The 23,428-nt window shown below is 40.3% G+C and overlaps 1 protein-coding gene across 1 annotated transcript in view; it reads right to left on the bottom strand.

The window, feature by feature from the left end:
* Nucleotides 1-2,653: 2,653 nt before the first annotated feature.
* Nucleotides 2,654-23,428, bottom strand: part of CNTNAP5 (contactin associated protein family member 5) — an 876,948-nt gene continuing 856,173 nt past the window's right edge. Inside the window, exons 22-24 of the mRNA XM_036320828.1 lie at nucleotides 9,257-9,475; nucleotides 7,723-7,794; nucleotides 2,654-5,219 (exon numbers count right to left, since the gene is read on the bottom strand). Coding sequence (XP_036176721.1) covers nucleotides 5,023-5,219; nucleotides 7,723-7,794; nucleotides 9,257-9,475 — 488 coding nt within the window. The 3' untranslated portion in view covers nucleotides 2,654-5,022. The remainder of the gene's footprint in view (nucleotides 5,220-7,722; nucleotides 7,795-9,256; nucleotides 9,476-23,428) is intronic.

The raw sequence follows: 23,428 nt of genomic DNA on the forward strand, positions 1-23,428 counted from the left end.
ATTAGATGGCTTAACAAGTGTGTGGGTGAGGGAATAGGAGGAGATGTTAAGAACAACTGAAGAGCAGTGTATGGAAGTAATTCAATTACACTTTGTTTCTTTTAGAGAAGACATTTTCAAACTGCATGAGACACATGAAATAGCACTCAGTTGTGCTCAAAATATTCTGAAAGTTTTGAGTTTGGTTTCAACTTTTTCCATTAATCACTTTTGCATCGGCAGGAAAAAGGGGCCCTCTTTATTTATTGGGTCAACTTGTGACCTTTAGGAGAACTGAAGACTAAATGCATCCAATCATTTAGGTTAAGTGCATCTCACATTCCCCTGTTCAGGCTGATGTTACCAGGTGGTTTTGTTAGATTGTAGCTATGGAAGAATTCAAAGAAAACCCAGGTGTTGGTGATCAAACTGTCAATCCTTTTTATAAGAAACTAGAGGCCCAGTGCATGAATTCATGCACCTGTGGGGTCCCTTGGTTTGGCCTGCGGTATCGGGCTGAAACCAGCTCTCCAACATCCCCAGAGGGGTCCTGGATTGCAAGAGGGCACAGACCAGGCTGAGGGACCTCACTGGTGCACAATAGGGGCTGGGGAGGGATGCTGGAGGTTGGCCAGCTGGGAAGAGACTGTGGGAGGGCTCCAGGGCATGTCTGGCCCATCTCGCTCAGTCCTGATTGGCTGGACCCCAGCAGCAAGCTAACCTACTGGTTGGAGGATGCGCTCCCTGGTAGTCAGTTCACGTCATAGTGAGTGGTTGAGTGGCCTTAGCATATCATTAGCATACTATGTTTTGATTGGTTGAATGGATGATCAGATACTTAGCATATTAGGCTTTTATTATATAGGATAATCCCAATGGTCTGGTTCCTATCTTTCTGAACATCTTGGAAAAGACTCTTTCCTTACAGCCCCCCGTGCTACTCCTCTAATTGAATGAGCTTTCTGCTGAGGAGACATGTATGACTCTCAGGATTGAAAAAATTCAGCCGGGGCACAGAGCTGAGACCTCACTTAAATGGACAACAACATTTAGTCACTTATTTGCTCAAAGATACACTTCATCTGGTTCTCAGAATGCTCATCAGGACAAAAGAGAGTTTTAGGAGGAGTTGGAGTACAACAAAGACCCTTAAAAGCATCTGGAAAAGCAATGGCATGCAATAAGTCCTAACTGGATGTTAAAGAAGAACTAATAAAAGAGGAGGAGGGAGCAGAAGTGGAGAAGAGAGTTCCTAAATTGTAACTTAGGACTGGTTGATGGGAAGGGGGCTTTTCAGAATTCCCCCAACCAGAAGTGAATAAGGAGAATTCAGCCTCCAGATATACTTTAGAGACAAAGACATTTATTCCTGCTGCCCTGAAAGATGAATTCTGTCTCCCCCTGCAGGAACATATCTGCATCAATATGTATTTGCTTTGAGGAGGAGAAAAGCAGCTTATTGAAGTTGAAAGTAATAAACAAGAAAAAAGATTACAAATATTTTCCAGAAATTTGCCCCTTTTTGTTGTTTTTTGTGTTTTTAAGTCTCTAGCAAGGGATTCACAAAAATAATTGTGCAGTACCTTTGTTCTACATTCTACAGCACGTTATGCATATGCTACTATAACAAGACATGCTTGTTACAACAAAACGCGTTAGACTTCAGGCAAGCACAAGGTGTAATTTATATTTCACACCCAAAATCTAGCCCAGCCCCTGGGGTACTGAGTATTGAATAAATACCTCATGAGTGAATCAAGAAAGAAAGATAACAATCTAGTTCTTTTGTTCTGGTCCTGCTTTATGGTGGCCAAAAGGGTGAAGTTGGCTTATTACCATGCCTGTTAATATTAAAGAGAATAATACCTATTTTAAAAAGCAGCCCCAGGATCCTTAAGATAAATCTCTCATATGCAGTTGAGAGCGAATAGAAGAGGCTAAGCTATTCATAAAAATATATCTAGAGAAGTGACAAGTCTCTAATTCTCCAGATGAATTCTCATAGAAACCCTGGCAATCTAACTTACTGATACAATGAATGATGCAGTAAATATGCTATATGGTAAACAGATGTACTATTGCTTGCATAAATATATTTGTTTGGCGGAACAATATCCATGAAATAGCCCCCTTAGAATGTGAAATTACAAAGGTATTTTTGGTTTTACTGTACGGTGACAACATTTGATTAAAATATTTTTTGTGTAAACAGCAGTTAATAAAGACTGAAGGTTAAAGTGGAGACTTATGGTAGTCCAGTTGGCCAAGGAAGGCATTCAGAAAATGTGATTACTGAAGCAGGAAGGGTGGTAAAGGAGGAATTAGAAAGATTTCAATATCCTTTTCAGGGTATAATTGTTCAAAGATTGAAAAACTCACACAATTAAGAAACTGCACAAAACTACATGGATTGTGGTACCACTGAGAAAAGATAGGCAGAGTTGGCACTATTTCTAACTAAAAATTGAGTTTTCTTTGGAGGAGGCAGCTCACTTGCTGTCATATGTATCTAGTACAGTGATGGCGAACCTTTTGAGCTCGGCGAGTCAGCATTTTGAAAAACCCTAACTTAACTCTGGTGCCGTGTCACATATAGAAATTTTTTGATATTTGCAACCATAGTAAAACAAAGATTTATATTTTTTATATTTATTTTATATATTTAAATCCCATTTAACAAAGAAAAATCAACCAAAAAAATGAGTTCGCGTGTCACCTCTGACAAGCGTGTGATAGGTTCGCCATCACTGATCTAGTAAAAGAAAGTTTGCCGAGTTTATGAAATAATCCCTCCCTGTAAAGGTATTTCTACTGCAGCCCTGAGACTCTCCTCTAAGAGTGGCATGCAGAGTGCGCTGTCTTGTCATGTCATTTGTCTTCAGGACTAGGATACGTAGTGTGTGGCATATAGAGTCTGCATATGCAGGGAGCTACACTGGCAGGTTCCCAGTGGCAAGGACGGGGCATTGCTAATTCTTCACCTGCAGAACTGCCTATGATCATATATCTGTAGATGAGAAAAGCAAATACTCTACGTTGGCCTGACTAGTCCTCCACTTCTTCCGTCAGCACTGCATCAGCAAAATATCAACCTTTTTTTCCCCAGCTTTATTATTCACACCTTCCATTTCATTATCAGAGAGGCTTCAGGCTAAACCCACTACATTTCATGGAGACTTTTATCTCCCGGGACAAAGGACTGAATAGCTTAGCAAATGGCTGATTTATACAGACTTTTTATAGAAATAGAAAACTCAAAAGTAAAAGTGGAAATAGGAAAGGACAGGGCAGGAGAAAACAGTATTTAAAGACCTTTTCTCCTATTAATAGATCATTCATCTTATTAAAGTAGAAGAAAAAAAACGGTGCCTTTGTTAGAATCACATTAAAACAAATTTACTAGCAAAAAGATATAATGGAAGTGATGAAATGATTAAGTAACAGTTCGGAGACAATTTCAAGGAGAGCCTGTAATTAGAACATCTTAAAGTTGAGAAATAGATTACAAACGAAATCCTTACACCACGTTCTCTGAGAGCAGAGTCTGAAAAGTCCGAAAATCAGAAGCCAGTGTGTGCCTCGCTGGAGCCTCCTCACGTAGGGCTGCCTTAACCCTGGGGACAAGATGGACAGCCCACTGTCAAGGCCGGGAACAGTGATGCGGTGATTGTTTCCCCTATCGAATCTGCCTTGTAAAGAGAAGCAGCAAGAATGCTCCACTTCTGCGCATCATTATATGGGCTTGCCCACATCCTGGAGCATTTATATTGCTTCCCCTTATGTCTTTCTCCAAGTTGGCCCAGAGGCAAAGGGTGAGGAATATTGCTGCAGCAAAATGGCCAGCATTCCTACCTCCACCTGGTGGGTGAGCTCAGATGCCTTCTTGAAGGAATGATTGTGTTTCTCTGATGCTTTGTTATCAAAGGGGAAAAGGCTAGGAAATCTGTCACCACCTTGTCTAGCACATTATGCCTATAAGAAGACGCGTGCATGTATGTGTGTGAGTGTGCACGTGTGCAGATTTGAAAATGTGATGTGCTCCAGAGCCCAGGGGCTCCTCCGAAGGTTAGCAGGGAGGATTGGCTGTAGCTAACCATGCCTCAGGCCAGTGCATCCTGAACCTCCTAGGAGCTGGCTCGATGGACAGGGGGGTCATCACACTTGCTCTGAAATATACAGCCTGCATCTACTTTCTTCACAAGATGTCCAGTGAGTAGATGGAGGGGAAGAATTGTGTTTGGTTGGTATTTTTCTTCTTTTGTGTTTTTTTTTAAGCTAAATTATGATGGCTTAAGCTCGTTCATGGAACCAATTTAAACTGTTATTTGAATGTTTTATATTTCAGATATATATATATTTTTCCTCTAATGTTAGGCTGGAGTATGCTGTTCAGTGTGTCGGCCCTGGAGAGAGTGGTAAGGCAGGAGCACAAGGACAGCTCACTGCAATCAGGACCCCTATGTTTAAAAATACTCAGGGGATAAGAGTCAGAGTTAAAAGAGGTTATGAGTTAGGTTAGTGGGATTCCTTTGATGCAGATATTAACACAAAACAATCCTCTCTTGTTCCTTTTAAAATGGCACTGAAGGAATCCAGGCCTCTAGCATCTTCTTTCCTACCCTCAGTTCCCTGGTCGGAACAGACTTGAGATAGGGAGGATGTCAAAGATGGCTGATAATAGCTAAGTCAACCTCAGGTTCAAAGTAAGCCTGCTGGACGGATGGCAGCGAACCGAAGGTGCATCTGAGAAATGAATACAGAACTGAATATGTACAGGTGCACACATGTCTCTTCCTTGTCTAGAAGTCAAGTCAGTCTCGAGTGATCATTACCATCACAGTAGGTTTGTCAAAGAGGAAGACAGTGGCCATAGCTGCCTGGTCTTCTGGGCTGGGTCAGGGGTAAATGCCATGGTTGATGCAGGTATGATCCAAAAATAAATGGGGAACAAATAAGAAAAAGAAAAGGACCAGAATTAAGAGACAGAGAAAGAGGAGGAGAAAAAATTAACAACAAAAGAGCATTAGTTGACCCTGTAGATTTTCAAATGAAGTATTCCCGCTTGCACTCGCTCACTGTATTTTGCAAGTCAATGTCATTTCTGAAGGAACTGTCCAAGTTTGCTGGGTATTCCTTCTCCTTTATCTGGTTCGTGCGATGCGACTGCTTATGCCGGTAAAGGAACCGCACCATGATGCCCACGATGGAGAAGATGATGAATATCACCACCGCGATTACTCCTGTGGAGAAAGGGGGCAATGAGAGAAAAACATTGTCACAGCTCATCCACTCCAGAGAGATGATTCAGTCAGACAAGGAAGCCGCTTAGGAGGAAACAAAAGAAAATAAAACAAAACAACAATAAAACTCTGCCACAGGCCCAGAAATAAAGAGCAGCTGAAACACCTGTAGTCTTCATTTACAAAAAGCATCCTCCTCCAGAATAGGGAGAAAGCCAGTTTACATCAGCGGTTGTATTTAATGGACTAAGATTGCTATGAAATAAATAGACTAGCAAAATATTTTATTAAATTTCTTCAAGACCCTCTTTAAAGAATGTGACAGAATCAGTTGCAATTAACACATTTTTGTCACCTTGCAAATAAGCATTTTATGACTACTTTTGCATCCTAGGGAATAATATTTAACTATCTCACATCACAATAATGCTCTCCTGACATAAACGTGGTGATGGTATAGGTTTGCTTTGCTAAAATGTTTTATTAATAACAAAATGCTTCCCAAACATTTAGGGCATTCCTACCCTGCTCTGCATGCTGCCAGGCACAGGTTAGCTAGAGACGGTATGCCTCTGTCCTTCGGAAACGCAAAGCAAGCTGAAATGCAAGTTTCTGCCCAATTGTGTCAGATTCCTCCTGCTTTGCTTGTTTGTGATTTTACTGGGCCTACTTGGCAAATCGCCCTTGCTGACCTCTAAGGGCTTATTTCTGTCTTTGCCAGGAAGCCTCTTGGGATATGAAGAGCAAACTCAGCAAAGGGATATTAGGAATGTGGACGCTGCCACTTCTAAAAGGAGGATGTGTCTACATGGGAATGGAGGCTTCTCAACATTAACATTTGAAAACTATTTATTCTTTAAGTTATTGCAAATATTGTTGAAATATTAGTATGTAACCTTCTGTTTTCCTTTAAGTAGGATAGATATTGGTAAAATATGTTTATTTAACAAAGTTATTTTTGAACACCCTGCATTGTGATTTATGTGAACAGGAACTTTAGAGAGTTAAAAACATTAAATGCATATCCCCTATGGATTTTTATCAGAGCGGAGGCCCTGATTAAGACAGCTTACCTTTGGAAATAAAGCATTATGTAATATGTCTGCCATGCTTTTAGAACCAGACAGAGTGAAACCTCCTAAGTTAACAAACCTATGAATGAGCTGGGCGGTGGGTGACTCCCAGGAACAGCTGAGCCTTAGGAGATGAAACACAAACTGGCTGCTCCTCCCAGCACATGCGGTACTCAGAGTGGGAGGCTGCGCCAGCTTCCGAGAGTCCCCTGGGGTTGGGATGACTTTCTTGCTCTTACAGATACTTACAAAAAGATGTACACAGGTGGGAAAAAGTGAGCGGTCACATAAGCCTTTTCTCCACTTGTCAAATGAGAAATTAATTACGGGAAGCGAAACAGGCACCAAATTATTTTCTACATTCCTTGATGCCAAACTACAATCAGGTTGGACTCTCTTCCCTGATGCAAAAATTCATGTCAGACATTTTAGGACCTTCCTTAAGAACACAGGTTTTCTTTCCTCACAATCCCACTGCGATGCTGCGCCTTTGAGCTCCCATAGCTGTTTGCACTTCCCCTCAAAGCACTGCTCATGGCCTCCAGGTCGTCTGTTTATTCGGCCTGCCCCCGACCAGACCAAGAGCTCTTTGAGAGCAGTGCCCATATCTTTCACCCTCTATTTCTATACTGAGCACAAGCCCTGACCCAAAGTTGGGGCTCATCAAATAGAAGTTAAATCAGTGGCTACTGCCATCTTTTAAAAGAACCCCACCTAACGGCCAGAGGCAGTGGTCCTCAGATGGAAATGAATTTAGTATCTCACAGGCATCTGCCATTAAACAGGTTTGGGAGGCAATCTGTGTTGCAAGACCCAGATGGCAAAATCAAGACTATTGGAGGCTGCAGAAAGCTGAGGCGAATGAAAGGGGTTGGGAGGCCAGCAGGCAGTGAGACAGTGGGAAGTCAAGGGAGTGGAGGAGCTGAGCTCACCTCAGAGCAACCAAGATCTGCATCTGTACCATGTGCTGCTGGATCAAAACTACAGTCTGAGGGCTTCACATCCAGCTCATTAGATCCAACCCCAATCGCTTATGGAGCAACCCAACAGGATGCAGCTTCCCCCATCTGTCTACTCCAGTATGGCCCTTTCCCATATGTAATTTTACTGGTTTGCTTTGCTTGTGCTTCAGGAAAAAAGACATCAGGATGAGATGAATACAACGCACACTGCCTGTCTCTAAGTAAATTATCCAGCTGTTGAGTCAGTAGTCAGCTGCCTGAGGATCAGGGTGGGGTGCATCCGTGGTGCATCTATGGAGCTGCTGGCGCCATACAGCACACAGAACTGTTTGTGAAAAAGGCTCATGGACTTGCAGGAACAGTGGGGTTCTGGGTCCTGGATGGCATTAAGGAAGGATTCAGATACACTTCTCCAAAGTACAGAATTACTTGTGCCTTTTCTGCTTTCATCAACAAAGAATGGTTTACCTCCAATGACAGCCGAGTCACTTTGAATTGCATTGCTGAGTGGTTCCCGCTCATCTCTCTTCCCAAATGGATCTGAAAGAAGTAAGAAACAGGAGCCTTCACTCCTCACTGAAAGTCCTGGGATGAGGACTATTGCACGGAGTTGGGATGACACACCTGAGGATGAGACCAATTGCTCTCCAATGATGGTGAGTTGGGATGTTGGGAAAAAATCAAGCAGACATTCATAAAAAAGCATTTGAAACACGTACTTAATACCCATAGTTGCATGACCTGGTAAGCGTCTATGTAATTTGTAAGATCAGTGCTTAAAACAGATGATGGCAGTACCCTGCCCATGTGTGCTGTGGCCTACTGCTTCCCTCTTGGCTTACCCTCTGTGCTTGGTTGGACAGTCCCTCTGCATGACAATGGCTTCTCACCTCAAGCACACATGCCCCTCTGCTTCTGCTGCAAGAGGACACTGCGCCCATTGACAGGGAGGGACAAAAGTGCTGAAGATTTAATATCTCAAACCCTCACCAAGGAGAGGGGATTTTACTTTATGGACGTTAGCATACACGGGATAAGGAAAAGTACACTGCATTAAAAGCACATATATGTGGGTTTGAGTTACTGCTCTGCCATTTGGTCCAGTGACATTGAGCTAGATACAAGTTTACATAATCTGCAAATGCATTAATAGGTGACACTTATTAATAACACCCATACATATGCATAGAGTACATGTGAGATTTCCAGGACCTGTAGCATCTATCACTATGATCATTTAATCCTTAGAAAAAGACGATAGCATGGGAACTCTTTATTTTTCCTGTTTCACAGATAAGGACATTACATTGATGCCAATAATTAACTTGTCCAGAGCCCTAGAGCTCATTCATAGAAGATTTGGAACTAAATCAGGGCTGGCCGACTGTCACATTCGGGTTCTTTCTATTGCACCTCGTTGCTGCAGGAAAATGCAGAGATCAGAGTGAGCAGGCAGCAAAACTCAGCCCTTTCTGTGCTAATATTCAATAACTTATTCAGCAGCTGATTACCACTCTAAATTAAAACAAATACCAGGAACACTTCAAGACATCCAGGATGATCATGAATATGACAAGATAAAATAGGTACTTTACGGAGTGTAAAACAGATGCATGTGTGGATGAAAGTGCTGTGGGGCTTTCCTATATTAAAAAAGTAGGTTTTAATCACATGACTTATATTAGTCAACAGCCAGTTTGCCTTTCTGAGCCCTAAACTCTTTAATCCTTAGAGGAGCAGCCATTTTAAATAGTAGTAACTAACATATGTCTATTTAGTAATATATGTAAATATGCTTTTAGTTCTAAGTAGTCATTGTATTAAAAGTAGGACTACATTAATATAAATGAAAATTACCCATGAGAAATCAATCATACTTTTTAACCACCTATATTCATATAAGGTAAGGAATTGAGTAATATTGATCTTTAACCTGGAAGCTTTTGAAGACATCAAAAGTAATGCTACTGGTGTAAGTTCCACTGGGTATTCTCTTGTGTACCTGAGGAAGAATGCACCGTAGTCACTGCATTCACATCCGAATCCGTCCCAGAGCCACAGCTGGCTTCTCTCAGGGCTCCTTGAATGATAACAGGTGCGATGGTTGCGTGGCGCAGAGCTGCCTTCAGTGGTGCTATGTGGTTGTACTGGACTGAAGACAGGCACCCAACAAAACCCAGGCTGTTTGCTTTAGCGACTTCAGAATCTAATCCGACATTCTCTGCAACATGAAAGACAAGGGCCTTTCTTTTTCAAATTATGCTCCATATCTTCTTTAAAAAAATCTTTATTGTTTACATTTTATCTTTAATATTATTTTGTTTTAGTTTCAGGTGCACAGCCTAGTGGTTAAACAATCATATACTTTACAAAGTGATCTCCCTGTATTTGCAGTACCCACCTGGAACAATCCATATATATAAAAGGCTAATATGCAAAGTGTCCCCTCAGGAGTTTGACCCGGAGACTGGGAGTTCAATTGCTTGCTATGATGTGTGCTGACCACCAGGGTGTAGCATGGAACTAAGGGAGGCCCCAGTCAGCAGGTGGAAGCCAGAAGGCCACTATCGGCCCTGATTGCCAGCCTGGCCTAGAGACCCTACCTGTGCACAAATTTCCTGCACTGGGCCTCCAGTATATATTTATAATATTCCCTATGCTATACATTACATCCCCAAATATTTTGTGACTGCCAATTTGTACTTAAACTCTTTACCTTTTTTTACCCAATCCCCCAGTCCTCCTTCCTCTGGCAACCATCTTATCTTCTTTTACATAATGCCTGAAATCACAGATATTACCTTATTTTTGAATTAGGGAAATTACCCCCTATCTCTTTCTATGTCCTCTCCCCAAACTCTCCTTTCACTAAAGCATCAGTATATCAACCACAGAGTGTTAAAAAAAAAATCCTGCTAGGGCCATCTCTACTTTGAGACAATGTTTCAAACTTTCAAATTTTATTCACATATTTTATGAGCTGTAACAAAGACAATAAATCTCTTCTACACTCTATATGTTTTATAGAATGTATATCATTATGTCCATCACCATTTATCAATGAATGCTGGTAATTAGTTCAAACATACTACAATGCTCATTACAACATTTAACTCAAACATATAGAAGGAAATAAGTGAAAAGAGGCAGACAGAGATTACAAGTCAAAGTGGTCCTCCCAGAAGTTTATCACATTCAAATGTGCTAAGTGACCTGTGTAGATGGACCTTCTCAGTACTGTCCATGGTATTCATTGGTGAGCCTAGATTTTCTAAAACAGCATTCAATCTCCCAAAGTATCTTTGAGTATTTATAAAAGAAGAAGAGGCAAACATTTGCGACTCACAGAAAGACCAATGTCTCATTTTCTTCAAGGTTTGTAGTAAGATTACTCAGTGGCCCATTCTTTTTAACAGGAATCATTTGAACAAATTGCTATGATGGAATCATATAAAACTATAATACACAATGAGCCATTTTTGTCTTGAGGTGTAATAGTTTTGACACTCCTAGATGTTTCAAATAGTTATTTTATTATGATGATTTATTTTTTAAAATATGTTTTTATTGATTTCAGAGAGGAAAGTAGAGGGAGAGAGAGACAGAAACATCAATGATGAGAGACAATAGTATGACAATTTAATTTTTGGAAGAGGGCAAAGACTTTCCTCTCTACCATTATAGATTATAACATTTCAATTCATAAACAGTCAATGAGTGCTTCCCTGGATTTCTAAGCAAGCATTTTGTTGGCAGCATTTAGAAAAAGATGCAATAAGAATATGGAAGAAAATGATAAATAGACATCCCTTAATTCTTTTTCTAGTTTTGCTCTCTTTATACTCTCCCTCTGTAAGCACAGCATATTGGTGAAACAATCATATACTTCACAAAATGATCTCCCCAGTATTTGCAGTACCCACATGTAAATATCACTAACTTGTCATTCTTCTCACAGGAAAAAGGAAACAAGACATGTGAATTAATGTTATATGGCCATGTAACAAATTACCACAAACTTAAACTAAACAGCATAAAGCAACACACATTTACGATCTTATATTCTGTAGAAGTCTTGACATGGGTCTTACTGTACTAAAACCAAGGTGCTACAAGGCTACAATTCTTCTAGAGTTTCCAGGGGAGAATGCATTTCTTTGCCTTTTCTGGATCCTAAAAGTCACCATGTTCCTCGGCTTATAGCTGTCTTTTTCTACCTTCAGAGCCAGCAAAGTTCTATTTGTTGTGCCTTCCTTCTAGTACATCTACAAATAATTCTATTTTTCCCCCTCTTCTACTTTTAAGGACCATTGCAATTCCACTGGTATCACCCAGATAATCTTGGGTGATTACCTCATTTTAAGGCCAGCTGGTTAGCAACAGTAAGTTTGTTTGCAAACTTAACTCCTCTTACCCTTGGCCTAACACATTCACAGGTTCTGAGAGTTAGGACTTGGATGTCTTTGTAGGTCATTATTCTTCCCACCACTCCAGGTCTGGATTCTGTGAGAACTCTCCAGGTATCCTGCAGTGTTGGTGCATAGTCACTACTTACTACAGGAATAATTCATAGGTTTATTTCTCACCATAGCTTTAAATGTCATCATCTCATAAAAGACTTCTTGGACAGTGTTATGCAACAGTCTTCCAGACCAAGAAACTTTAAGACTGGGTGCTATTTGCTGAATGGCTCCAAAAATCAATGTAACTAGCTGTAATTCAGAATGCATGGTAGCTACTGATTGACAGTTATCAAGGGATAGAATTATAGAGCAGAAGTATGTAGAGGAAGAGGTCAAAGGAAAGTATAAACTGGCATGATGTTTTGCTCTGTAGGATTTGGAAGCAGTGGAAAGGGACATGTCATTGTAGCTATACCTTGTGACTGTAAGTTGAAAGTACCAGACCTCATTCCCAGAACCCAGTGAGAAAGAAGCCCAGACTGCTGGGAACGTCTCTGAAGGTCATCACTATGTAATCCCATGAATACAAGCTCCAGGTACAAGAATAGGCACAAGGATGAATCAGGGGAAATACCAGAAAATGACATTTTCTCCTTAAAGAAAGAACTGTTTTAAATAAAGTCTTATTTCTGAGGAAGTGTATTTATTCTAGATGTATAATAATCATGAAAAATTTGAGATGTTTCTTAACAGAAAGAAAGAGAACGTGAATTCCTCATAGGAGAAAATACTCTCAGTATGAGGCCTGATATAATGATTTTTCAGATTCTTACAGAGATAGGCAAACAAATTTAGGATGGTTTCAAATTATTTTTATAATCTTGTTAAGGGAGAATGTGGTAGAGAGAAGTTCTTTGCTAAAAAAATTAAAAACTTCAAGTACTCAAAATTCACTGTCTATTAAATAACTACTGTATAACTACACTACCTGTTTTAAAGGTATAATTACTGTTCCCCTAAAAATTTCTGTCATTTATATTCTATTATCATTCCAAATTTACAGATGGAGACACTGACAATCTTAAAAGTTAAAAGATGTACAGAGGCTCATTTGGCAAAGTTGAGATTTAAACCAAAGTCTCTATGCCTGGAAATGCCAAACTCTTTATCTGTACTGTGATGCTTTCTTAAAAATCTCTCAGAAACATTCTAGGCAGAGTAAGATATTTTAACATAAATTAGCTAAGAAATAGTTAGCAAAAAATAAGAAAAGCACAAGTAATTTTGGTTGAATGCTTCCCAAAACTCAGTAAACTCTATTATATTAAAGATATAGTGCATTTCCTAATTCATTTTATTCAGTTTTTAGGTTACTGCTGCATTATATTCATAAGGAACAAGATGAGGGGACTGTGGTATGTGCTAAACTGAAGAGTGATATGGAAGACAGACTTGACAATAAGTGTGGCTCCACAGAGGACGTGGAAGGAGGGTGTGACCAAGGCCCCACCTTGGGGACTGCCTCTGTTCTGTTTTTCATTCTTTCCAACATTTACTGCTAACATATAAAAGTTCCAACCAATCAAAAATTACAAGGTTTTTTCACAGAATATGTACCACCACCATGAGAAACCACAGGTATCTTATAAAAATCAACCACCTACAGAATATCTTATTTGAAAACTAGAGGCCTGGTGCACAGATTCGTACACTGGGGGGGTCCCTCAGCCTGGCCTGCACCCTCTCACAATCTGCGACCCCTCAGGGGATGTCAGAGGCCTGGTGCATGGATTCAGCTCCTTCCCCGCAGGCCAGGCCAAGGGACCCCACCAGTGCACGAATCCATGCACCAGGCCTCTAGTATGCATATAAGATCTTCGGTTAATCTCATCCCACCTTCTCCCCTCCCCCCTTCCCTCTGAGATTCATCAGTCTGTTCCATGTTTCCATGCCTGTGTGTTGAGCATCTGCCCCCTAGTGGTCAGTGCATGTCATAGCTATCAGTCAAACTGTCGAACTGTGGAACGGTCGAACAGTCGGACACTTAGCATATTAGCATTTTATATATATACTAGTAGCCCTGTGCACAAAAATTTGTGCACTCAGGGGGGGTCCCTCAGTTATTAAACATTTATTGGCACAACACTGACCACATTGGTGGTGGTCTTTTCAGAATGTGTTATATTATGCAGATGAAAATCTATTTAAACAGATTTGATGTAGATATTTTCAAAGATGGAAGAATTGTCCCTGTCAACTATTTTAGTTGATTCATATCTTCACTAATTGTCATCATTGCAAAATTTTCAGTCCCCATATGGATTGCTGGATATAATAGGTCATGCACTGTCCCTGTCCTCTGTAGCCTTTGTTACCTTAAGGACTCTAGTTTTCCATTTATATGTTTAAGTACCAACCTTACCGGCTTAAAAATGTAAGCTTTTAACACTCTTCTCTCTGTTCTGTATCCTTCTGATGAAAAGTAGAGTTGGGTTGCAGCACAGGAGAGAAATTCAGAAGGGGAATATTGAAGTAATGACTGCAGTAGGAGAAGAGGGAACCTATTTCCCTGGCCTCAGGCGCTGGCGCCCTGGACCACAGGGCTGGCAGCTTCTCCGGGTGGCTACAGCCTGGGACCTCGGGCAGGTGGCTTCTCGTCTCCTGGGCTGCAGCCAGCCGCAGGCGCTGGCACCTGGACCAAAGTTGGGTGGCTTCTTCTTCTTCTGTGCTTCCAGGGTGGGCAGTCAGTTGTGTGTATATGTGTGTGCATGCAAACATAGGGGTGTAAACGTGTGTATGTGGAAATCTGCTGGGCAAGTCAAAACCATAGAAGAGTTTCCCCCTATCTCTTGAATCTTCCAGAGATATCCCCCACTTTTTTATTCTATCACTACTGAAGAGTCAGTATTTTCAGCCAGCCAGTGATTCTCTCAGTGTCTATTTCTGACTTCTTCTTTCCCTGTTTGTCTTCCAACTCCTAATCATATTTCCACCTGGATGCATCATTTTTACTCCCAGTATGCTATATAGAGAAGGAGTCAGGATGGTGTCTTCCCATGAATAGTACTCAGTAAAAAACCAATTGCATTTTAGTTGGGCAATGCCCCTACCCACCCTTCAAATCCCTTTCACCATGCATTTCTATTTCCCTTTTTGTTTGTTGGATTGTTCTGCTGCTCCTTCTCCTCACCCCACCACCCTTGGATCGTAATGTAAAATTCTTTTACCATGTCAAGAAATTATTAAAAATACAGGTACTTTGAAAAAAAAAAATACAGGTACTTCTCCGAAAACTGGCCCGGGGGGGAAGGGCAGGGAAGAGGCGGCTGCTGCCTGCCACCTCTTCCCTGCCCTACCCGGCTTCTCCAATCACTGGCCAGGGGGTGGGCAAAGGCTGTCCTGGTTCTCCAATCATGGGCCGGGGGCAGGGCAAAGGCGGGCCACCTGGGGGCTGCCTTTGGCCTGCCCCCCGGCTCTTGCCTGCCGCCTGGGTTTCCAATCACTGTCAGCGGTAGGTGTCTTCTCCCATCCTTCCCCTTTCGCCTCCCAGCATTGCGCCTACATATGCTATCTTTGTTGGCGGTTAATTTGCATATCACCCTGATTAGCCAATAGGAAATATAGCGAAGGTACGGTCAATTACCATTTTTTTCTATTATTAGATTAGATAGATTTATCTCTTTCAACAACATTTTAAAAATCATTGATTAAGCAAAAACAAATAAATAAACAAACAAAAAGCATAGATGCAGACAACAGCCTGCTGATTGCCAGAGGGGAAGGGAGGTGGAAGAAGCAGGTGGGATAAATGGTGACAGAAGTAGATGACTTCAGGTGGTAAACACACAATGTAATCTACATATGACATATTATAGAATTGCACACTTGAAACCTGTATAATTTTATTAACCAGTGTAACCCCAATAATTTCAACAAAATATTTTTATATCACTGATATATGGTTTCTGATTTGCATTAGTCTCCCGTTGATGAAGCAGGCTCCTGCAGATATGACTTGTGTGTTCTCATTTCTGACCTTCAGTTGTAAAATAGTGATTAATAGTATCAACCACATGAATTATGGTGGAACTATATATAACAATAGAAGTGTGATTCTTAGGTTAGTGCCCATAAATTCATTTATTATTATTATTACTATTAATTATTATTACTCTTCCTACTACTCACCCAAGGAGCTTCAAATTCATTTATTATATTCAACAGCCCTCAACATGCCCAGGTTACCTTTGTATTTGTATGGGAGAACTCAGATGTGAATTCTGATGTGCTTGCTATGAGGATTTTCCACTGAATTTCCACCTGATAAGGATTCACAACTGAATAAACCTGGTCCTAAAACTTTCAATGAATGACTCAGTTTTTAGGTTACTACAGACTACCTTTCTCAGCATTTTAAAACTTGACTTTCTACATTAATTTGCTGATATTCATTTCCTCAAAGCAAAGCTATCCCTCTATTTTATCAAGTGGATTCAGTGATGCCATGAAAAACAGCACAAAATCAATTTTAGCCCCAGAATGTGTAACATTTCCCATCTTCACAATTTTTTACACTAAAGATTAATAGAGCCAATCAAGGCATTTTTTCCCTGGATTTTATTGTTTGCTTTTGTTAATCCTTGCCTGAGGATATTTTCCCATTTTTAGGAAGAGTAGAAGGGAGAGGAAAGACAGAGAAACATCAATGTGAGAGAAACACAATTGGTTGCCTCCTGCACGAGCCCTGATCATGGCAAGGACCAGGGAAGAGTATGGACCGAGGTATGTGCCCTTGACTGGAATCAAACTCAGGAACCTTTGGTCTGCCGGATGACACTCTATCCACTGAGTCAAACCAGCTAGGGCTTTTTTTCTGGATTTTAAAAACAGAAGAAAATATAGCAATTTGCTAAAAATAGACATTGCTCTGGGATGTAAGGACATGTACTATATGTCAAAAGCCATTTATCAGATTTGAATCTGAAGTATCAAACTACAAGCCATACAGATCCATACAACCTGAGCTTTAAGAGTGAAGTGTTGCACCAAGATGAAATATAAATGTTAATGGAAGTTGTGAGCAGTATATACAAGTAAAGAGATTTTCCCTTGAGTCCATTGTGACTTTCAGGTAACAGAGCAGCAGTCCAAAGACATAACTGCCAGGGGGATTCACAGTCCAAGAACCATGTCCCTCAGATGAAGCTTTTAATCCTGAAAGAGGAATGTCAACTGTATTAACCCGTTATAATGCTTTTATGCTTTTATGATATGTTCATCTGCATACCCTAGGTAAATAGTCATCCTTGGGAAATGAGAAAGGGTGACATAATTGTGTTCAGTTACCAGTGAGGAAAACTAGGCCATAAGATCAATTACTTATCTAAAGCAAGTAACCAGTCCATGGACAATCCAGGCCTCCTACCTAGATCTCTTAAATTTATCCTCCTTTTTTCTATTATTCCATAATTAACACTTATTTATAGCATTATCATTTAAAATATATTTTTAATTACAATTTACATTCAATATTATTATGTATTCTCAGGTGTACAGCATAGTGGTTAGACAATCATACATTTTATTAAGTATCCCCCCCCAATATTGCAGGTACCCATCTGGCACTGTACATAGTTATTTCAATATTATTGACAATACAGTATTCCCTACACTGTACTAAAGTGTAGTACACTATACTACACTGTACGATACATCACCATGGCTGTTTTGTAACTACAAATTTGTACTGCTTAATCCCTTCACCTTTCCACCCAGCCCTCCAACCCCTTTCCTCTCTGGCCACCACCAGTTTAAACGCTGTATCTATGAGTCTGTTTCTGTTTTGTTTGTCCATTTCCTTTGCTCTTTAGTTTCCACATGCAAGTGAAATCATACAGTATCTGTCTTTCTCTCTCTGACTTATTTAACTGAGAATAATACCTTTCAGGCCCAGGTGGATGGACCTGGAGGGTATTATGTAGTGTTGATTATTGATTGATAGGGTGAAGAGAAATTTCAGCTCCATAGCATGACTTACAGCCATTCACTCTCTAACTCCACCCACTCATGCAGCCTCATCTGTGCTGCACACAACCTGACTGCTCCCTCTGCACCGAATAGGCAAATTGTTCTCTCTGCCTGGAAGGCCATTTTGTTTCTCATCCACCTGGGTAACATCTGTTCTTCTCTGTAAAACATATATTTATTTATTGGGTCTCTATGACAACCATTCTCTGTATGGGACAGTGAACAGATGATCGCTAGCAAGCAGACATTCCCCTTAATAGAAGATGAATTTAATAGACTAGCAGTGATTTCAGGTACTCTTATGATTGGGGGAGATCATTGAAGCTGCGGGAACACCCTTGACACAATCTAGTAGAGTGGTGATCAAATTGGGCATGCCAAAAATTCCCAGAGGTATCTATGAAAATGCCTGCTTCTAGATTTCTACTCATCCAGTGTGGAGTTACCCAAGAACTTGATTTTTTTTTTTTTTTGGAATGTCTGTTATTTTAAGAATTTACATTTTTTAAAACACATATTTTGACTATTATGAAATGGGTGATTTATAAACTGCACTTGAATAAATGTTGATGTAGGAAAGATGGCTTGAATTAAATTTATTTAAGTAAATGCTTAAGTAACAAATAAACAATAATAATGCATGAAAGGCCAGAAGAATGTTCCAGACACAAAGTAAAGCCTGTATGAGGCCAAGAGCAAGAAAGCCCATCACATTTCCAAACACTGAAATATCAAGTTATCTCTGCCTTAAAATAAAGATGGTGCTGAAGAGGGAGGCAGGGGCCAGGTAGAGTGAAGGACGACCCTGCATCTCCCCAAGGCTTTTTGCTCCCTGACTTCCATCACTCTTGTTTTATTTCACAACTAGTGACCTGGTGCATGGATTCGTGCACATTGAAAGGAAATTAATTAGAAGGAATATTTTAATATCGCTATTCACCATTCTCTATAATAGAAGTGTCAGAGATGAAAGAAAATTAGTAAAATGTCTATAAAAATAATATATAAATTGATTAATAATTAAAAAATAACATGATATAACAACAAAGATATAAAAACAACAAAAACATGATGTAAAAACAACATATGATATAAAAACAACATTGATAAAAACAAGGACTGATAATTTGATTAAACTTATTCTAATATCTCTCTGTATACCACATTAAGAGTAAAAACACTTTCAGAGTGCTTGACTAATTTCCCTTGTGATGAAGTATTTAGAACTTTAACTTTAACGTCACATGCTCTTCGAACTCGAGAGAAAGCATCATATAACTAACCAGGTCTTAAAACAGGTTCAGGTAGGAAAATTCCTATTCTGTCTATAGTTTGTCCTTGTAATTTATTAATAGTCATCGCAAATGCTAGCATCATGGGAAACTGTCTTCTCATTAATTTAAATGGGAGGCCAGTGTCAGACAGTGCCGGAGTCCAACCCCAGCAGGTCCAGGGGTCCCCAAAGGTGTGGATGGAGTCGGCAAAGAAGGAATGACACAGAGACAGCATTCAGTTGATCAGCAGCCTAGCCAGGATCTCTAGCCAGGATCTCCAGCCAAGTTCTGGTCTGGATCTCCAGCGAAGTTCTGCTTAGGATCTCCAGCCAGGTTCTGTGTCCATGTTCTCTTGCTAGGTTCTCCAGGTTCTCCAGTCAGGTTCTGTAGCCATGTTCCCTCGCTAGGTTCTCCAGCCAGGTTCTGTCCAGGTTCTCCAGCCAGGTTCAGTTACCAGGTTCTAGTCAGGTTCTCTTGCCAATTTCCGTAGTCAGGTTCAGTCCAGGATCTTTTGCCATGTTCTCTCGCTAGGTTCTGTCTCTAGGTTCTGAGGCCAGTTTCTGTCCAGGATCTTTTGCCATGTTCTCTCCAGCGAAGTTCTTCTGTCTCTAGAGAACGTTCTGTGTAGGTCCTGTGCCTAGGTTCTGTCTCTCTTCTGTCTGTCTTCTTACATCTGTATTTATACCAGTTGATTCCAATCCTATCGATCTCTATTTCAAAGGTTAGGGCGTTTCTTATCTCCATTCCAGGGAGTAAAGATTATGTAGCTTAAGCATGATTGTTCATAGTTAAAGTGATTAATTACCCACCTGGCACTTAGTTAAGAGGTTTTATTCCCTCCCTAACTTCAGGGGAAAAGCCCTACCTGGGGAAACCACCTTTCTCAGAGACCTTGGTTAAAACACATAGTGCCAAGAAGGTGAGCAAACATATTAAGAACAGTATGCCATATGTGCCAGGTCCCTTGAAACAGCAAGCATGGACCGGCTCCCGGCAAGACAGGGACAAATCAATTCTTGGAATCAGAACAACTTCTCTTTCCACAGATCCTGTTAATACTTCAGCTTCGATTTTTTTTTTAAATATATTTTATAGATTTTTTACAGAGAGGAAGGGAGAGAGATAGAAAGTTAGAAACATCGATGAGAGAGAAACATCGATCAGCTGCCTCCTGCACACCCCCCACTGGGGATGTGCCTGCAACCAAGGTACATGCCCTTGACTGGAATCGAACCTGAGACCCTCCAGTCCGCAGGCCGATGCTCCATCCACCGAGTCAAACTGGCTAGGGCTGATTATCTTTTGATAATTAATCTGGTACCATTACAAAGACCCCATTTACTATTAAGATTTATCAGTAGTCTGATGATTGCACCTACTTTCAATTTTAATTTATGATATGGCATTCCCAAAGGAGTAATACTATTAAGAAATTCGATGGGAAAATTTTTCTTTTCAGCATCATCCATTGAATTGATGGAATCATCACTCAAATAGGTGTGAAAATCTCCATCAAGTGTATCCAAAATTTCTTCAGCTTCAGGGGTACATTGTGCCAATAGTTGGTCTTTAGATATATACTGTCGACGATGTCGCTTTCTTTCAGCTTCAGAATGTCAACAAAAACAAACAAATTCATGGTCGAAAATGACAGATCAAAACACGCACATGCGTTTGGTGCCAGCATGAGCTTTATATGTGTTGTGCATGCGTGAGTCAACATTTATTTTTAAATTGCCAGTGAGGGCGTCATATGCACCGGCCTGCCGGTCAGTCGGACAGTCAGATGGGCCTACGGTCAGTCACTTAGTCTTTTGTATATGGAGATAATGTTAACAAGTCTGTCCTCCCACTAGATGGGAAGTTTACTAGTATTGTTTTGCTTTTCAGATTTTCAACCAAGACACAGTACCCAACACACAAAGTCAGTAAACAGTAAGAGAAATTAATGAAAGAAAAAAAGTATTGTTTCTCAACATCATCAATAATGCAGCCTAGTCAGGAATACTTACATATATCTCATCTTCTTCCTTCTGGTCATTTATAAGCATACAGCATCCCCACTTCTATATTCACACTCATGGCATGTTATGTGGAACTCTCTTTGATGAGGCCAAATCCTGACAAGAATGTGGTTAATATTTCTTACAGCTCTGCCCAGAGTGTGCTGGAATATCTGTCTTCATTATTCTCAGTATTTTGTTACCTAAAGCCCAGTGAAACCTTGAGATGGAATCTGAGTGACCATACAAGTTTTTTTGCTACATGTTGCAGGGTCTTATGTTGGTAGCAACTCCATAGGCTCTAAGAGCTAGAGCCTTCACACTGCCAAGAGGTGCCCCCCAGTGCTGCATGGCAGGCTCCTTTACTTTGGGGCTCAGGCTGAGGGTCCCTCCTCAGTGGGGATTCCCTGGGACACCCCACTGCAGATCACAGCCTACTCCCCCAGCCTAATGCTCCAGCACAGACACAGCTGATTTCCTTTCCAACTCATTTCCACAAAGTTTGTACTTGTGTGCGTGCCTGTGTTTGTTGTAATTATTGATTCACTTTTTATGCACCACCCCAAACCATCAGTTTCATGATGAAAGTGTGTCTATTTGCTGACCACTAACTGCCTCTTTCCTAACATAGTATCTGGGACATAAAAGTTGTTAAATATTTGGGGGGGATGAATGAGTCTGCATTGCACAAGGTCTGCACATGGTAGGTCTTCCATAACTCTCTTTAAATAAAAATATATACAGACAGATGGAAAGGTAGATTGGTAGATAGATGGCAGATAGTAGATAGATAGGTACTAGTGATAATGCAAGAAGTCTTACAAACAACCGAGTCAGTTGAGTAAACAAATTCTGCCATTTGGGAACTCATTATTTCAACTGAACTCATTGGCTGAACCAAATTTTTCCATTTTTAACTGGGTTTATGGATATAGGACAGTAACTACTTACTCAGTAAAACTTTAGCAATATTTCCAAATGTAAAAATTCTAGTTATCATACTCCCAATGCAATTTCTGCTTATTTTTCACAGAAAAAAAATCACTTTCTTGAATTTAAGGCTAAGATTTGAAAACTGATGTATAAACTCAATTCTTTGAAGTTAAAAAATAATAATAATTCCTCCTTGGGTATTGATTAGTTATTTGCTGTGTGGTCAGACCCAGACAACTTATGTGTATTGATTTATACCAATGTTTTTTAGTCTGTTAAATGAGCAGAATTAGTGTCCTGCATGTCCCAACAAGGAATCTTTTAACAGAGTCCAAAAATAACCTGTAGAAATACATTTCACTCTGATATGGAAGGCTAGCCAGGATTTAAAAGCACCAAAAAAAAAAAAAAAAAAGCAACAAAAAGAGTAGCAGCCATATTGAGCACCCTCAGTGATTTGATGTTATTTCTTTTTTGTTTAGAGAGGCAAGCATAATGCAGATTTTGTTAGGAGGCTTTCTACTACAAGTAACACACGATTTAACTTACAGAGATGTAAATTATGCAGGGATAACTGATTTCAAAACAAGGTTTCAGAGGCAAGGAGAGCCCTGGAGATGAAGTTTGGGGGTTTCACCTCTGTGGCTGTCTCATCTTCAGGTTGAGGAAGGTGGTGGTGGAGATCCAAGCATCACATCCAGATGCACCCATGTCCACAGGGAAAAGCAGACTGCCTCACCCTGCATTTCCTTTTAAGGAGGAAGGATCCTTTCTGAGAATCACGTACATGCAGCCACCCTTCAGATGTCCTCTAATGGGCCACCTTGCATCACATGCTTGTGATCCATCACTGGCAATGGAATGGCAGTTCTCCAGACCTATTTTCATTATTAAAAACCCTGAAGAGATTCTAGATATTGATACTTATTTTGAATCTCTATATATCCACTGTATTCAAAATTAAAACCAAGAATACTTAAAAAGAACCCAGAACACATTCTATTCACTGTCCAAGTGCTGATATTATCACACAGCCTATAGTCTCTGAACAACTCCATTCTACTTGTGTAACAGAAGATGAGTGATAGAGATGAACAATGCCCGTTATAAAAAGAAAGAGAGTTTGACCTTGTAGTTTTCCCTCCCCCAAAGACCCCTGGACAAAACTGAGAACCACAGGCTCAGATTAATTAGGAGGGACCCTCAGAGATTGCAGATGAAGAAAACCCCTCCAGAAGCACATGGCTTCATGAAGGAGCATGGATGCTTAAATAGAATTGGAATTCTTTTAGGAAAGAGATAACTCAAAATGAATATTGGGTAGACAACAAACAATGCCAGTTACATGCAAACCGAACTCTGGAAGCCAAGCAAGATATATATAGTCATACATTGACCTTTATAAAGAACTTGATGTGTAGGTTGAAAAACCTAAATTTGGTTGCTCTAAATAAGGAAAAAGTAGAGCTATTCTTTAGGGACTGAATAGATACCAGCCATGGGTAAAATTACCGCATTGGTCATAATTATATTT

The sequence above is a fragment of the Myotis myotis genome, unplaced genomic scaffold, assembly GCF_014108235.1.
Source record: "Myotis myotis isolate mMyoMyo1 unplaced genomic scaffold, mMyoMyo1.p scaffold_m19_p_8, whole genome shotgun sequence".
Classification (NCBI taxonomy): Eukaryota; Metazoa; Chordata; class Mammalia; order Chiroptera; family Vespertilionidae; genus Myotis; species Myotis myotis.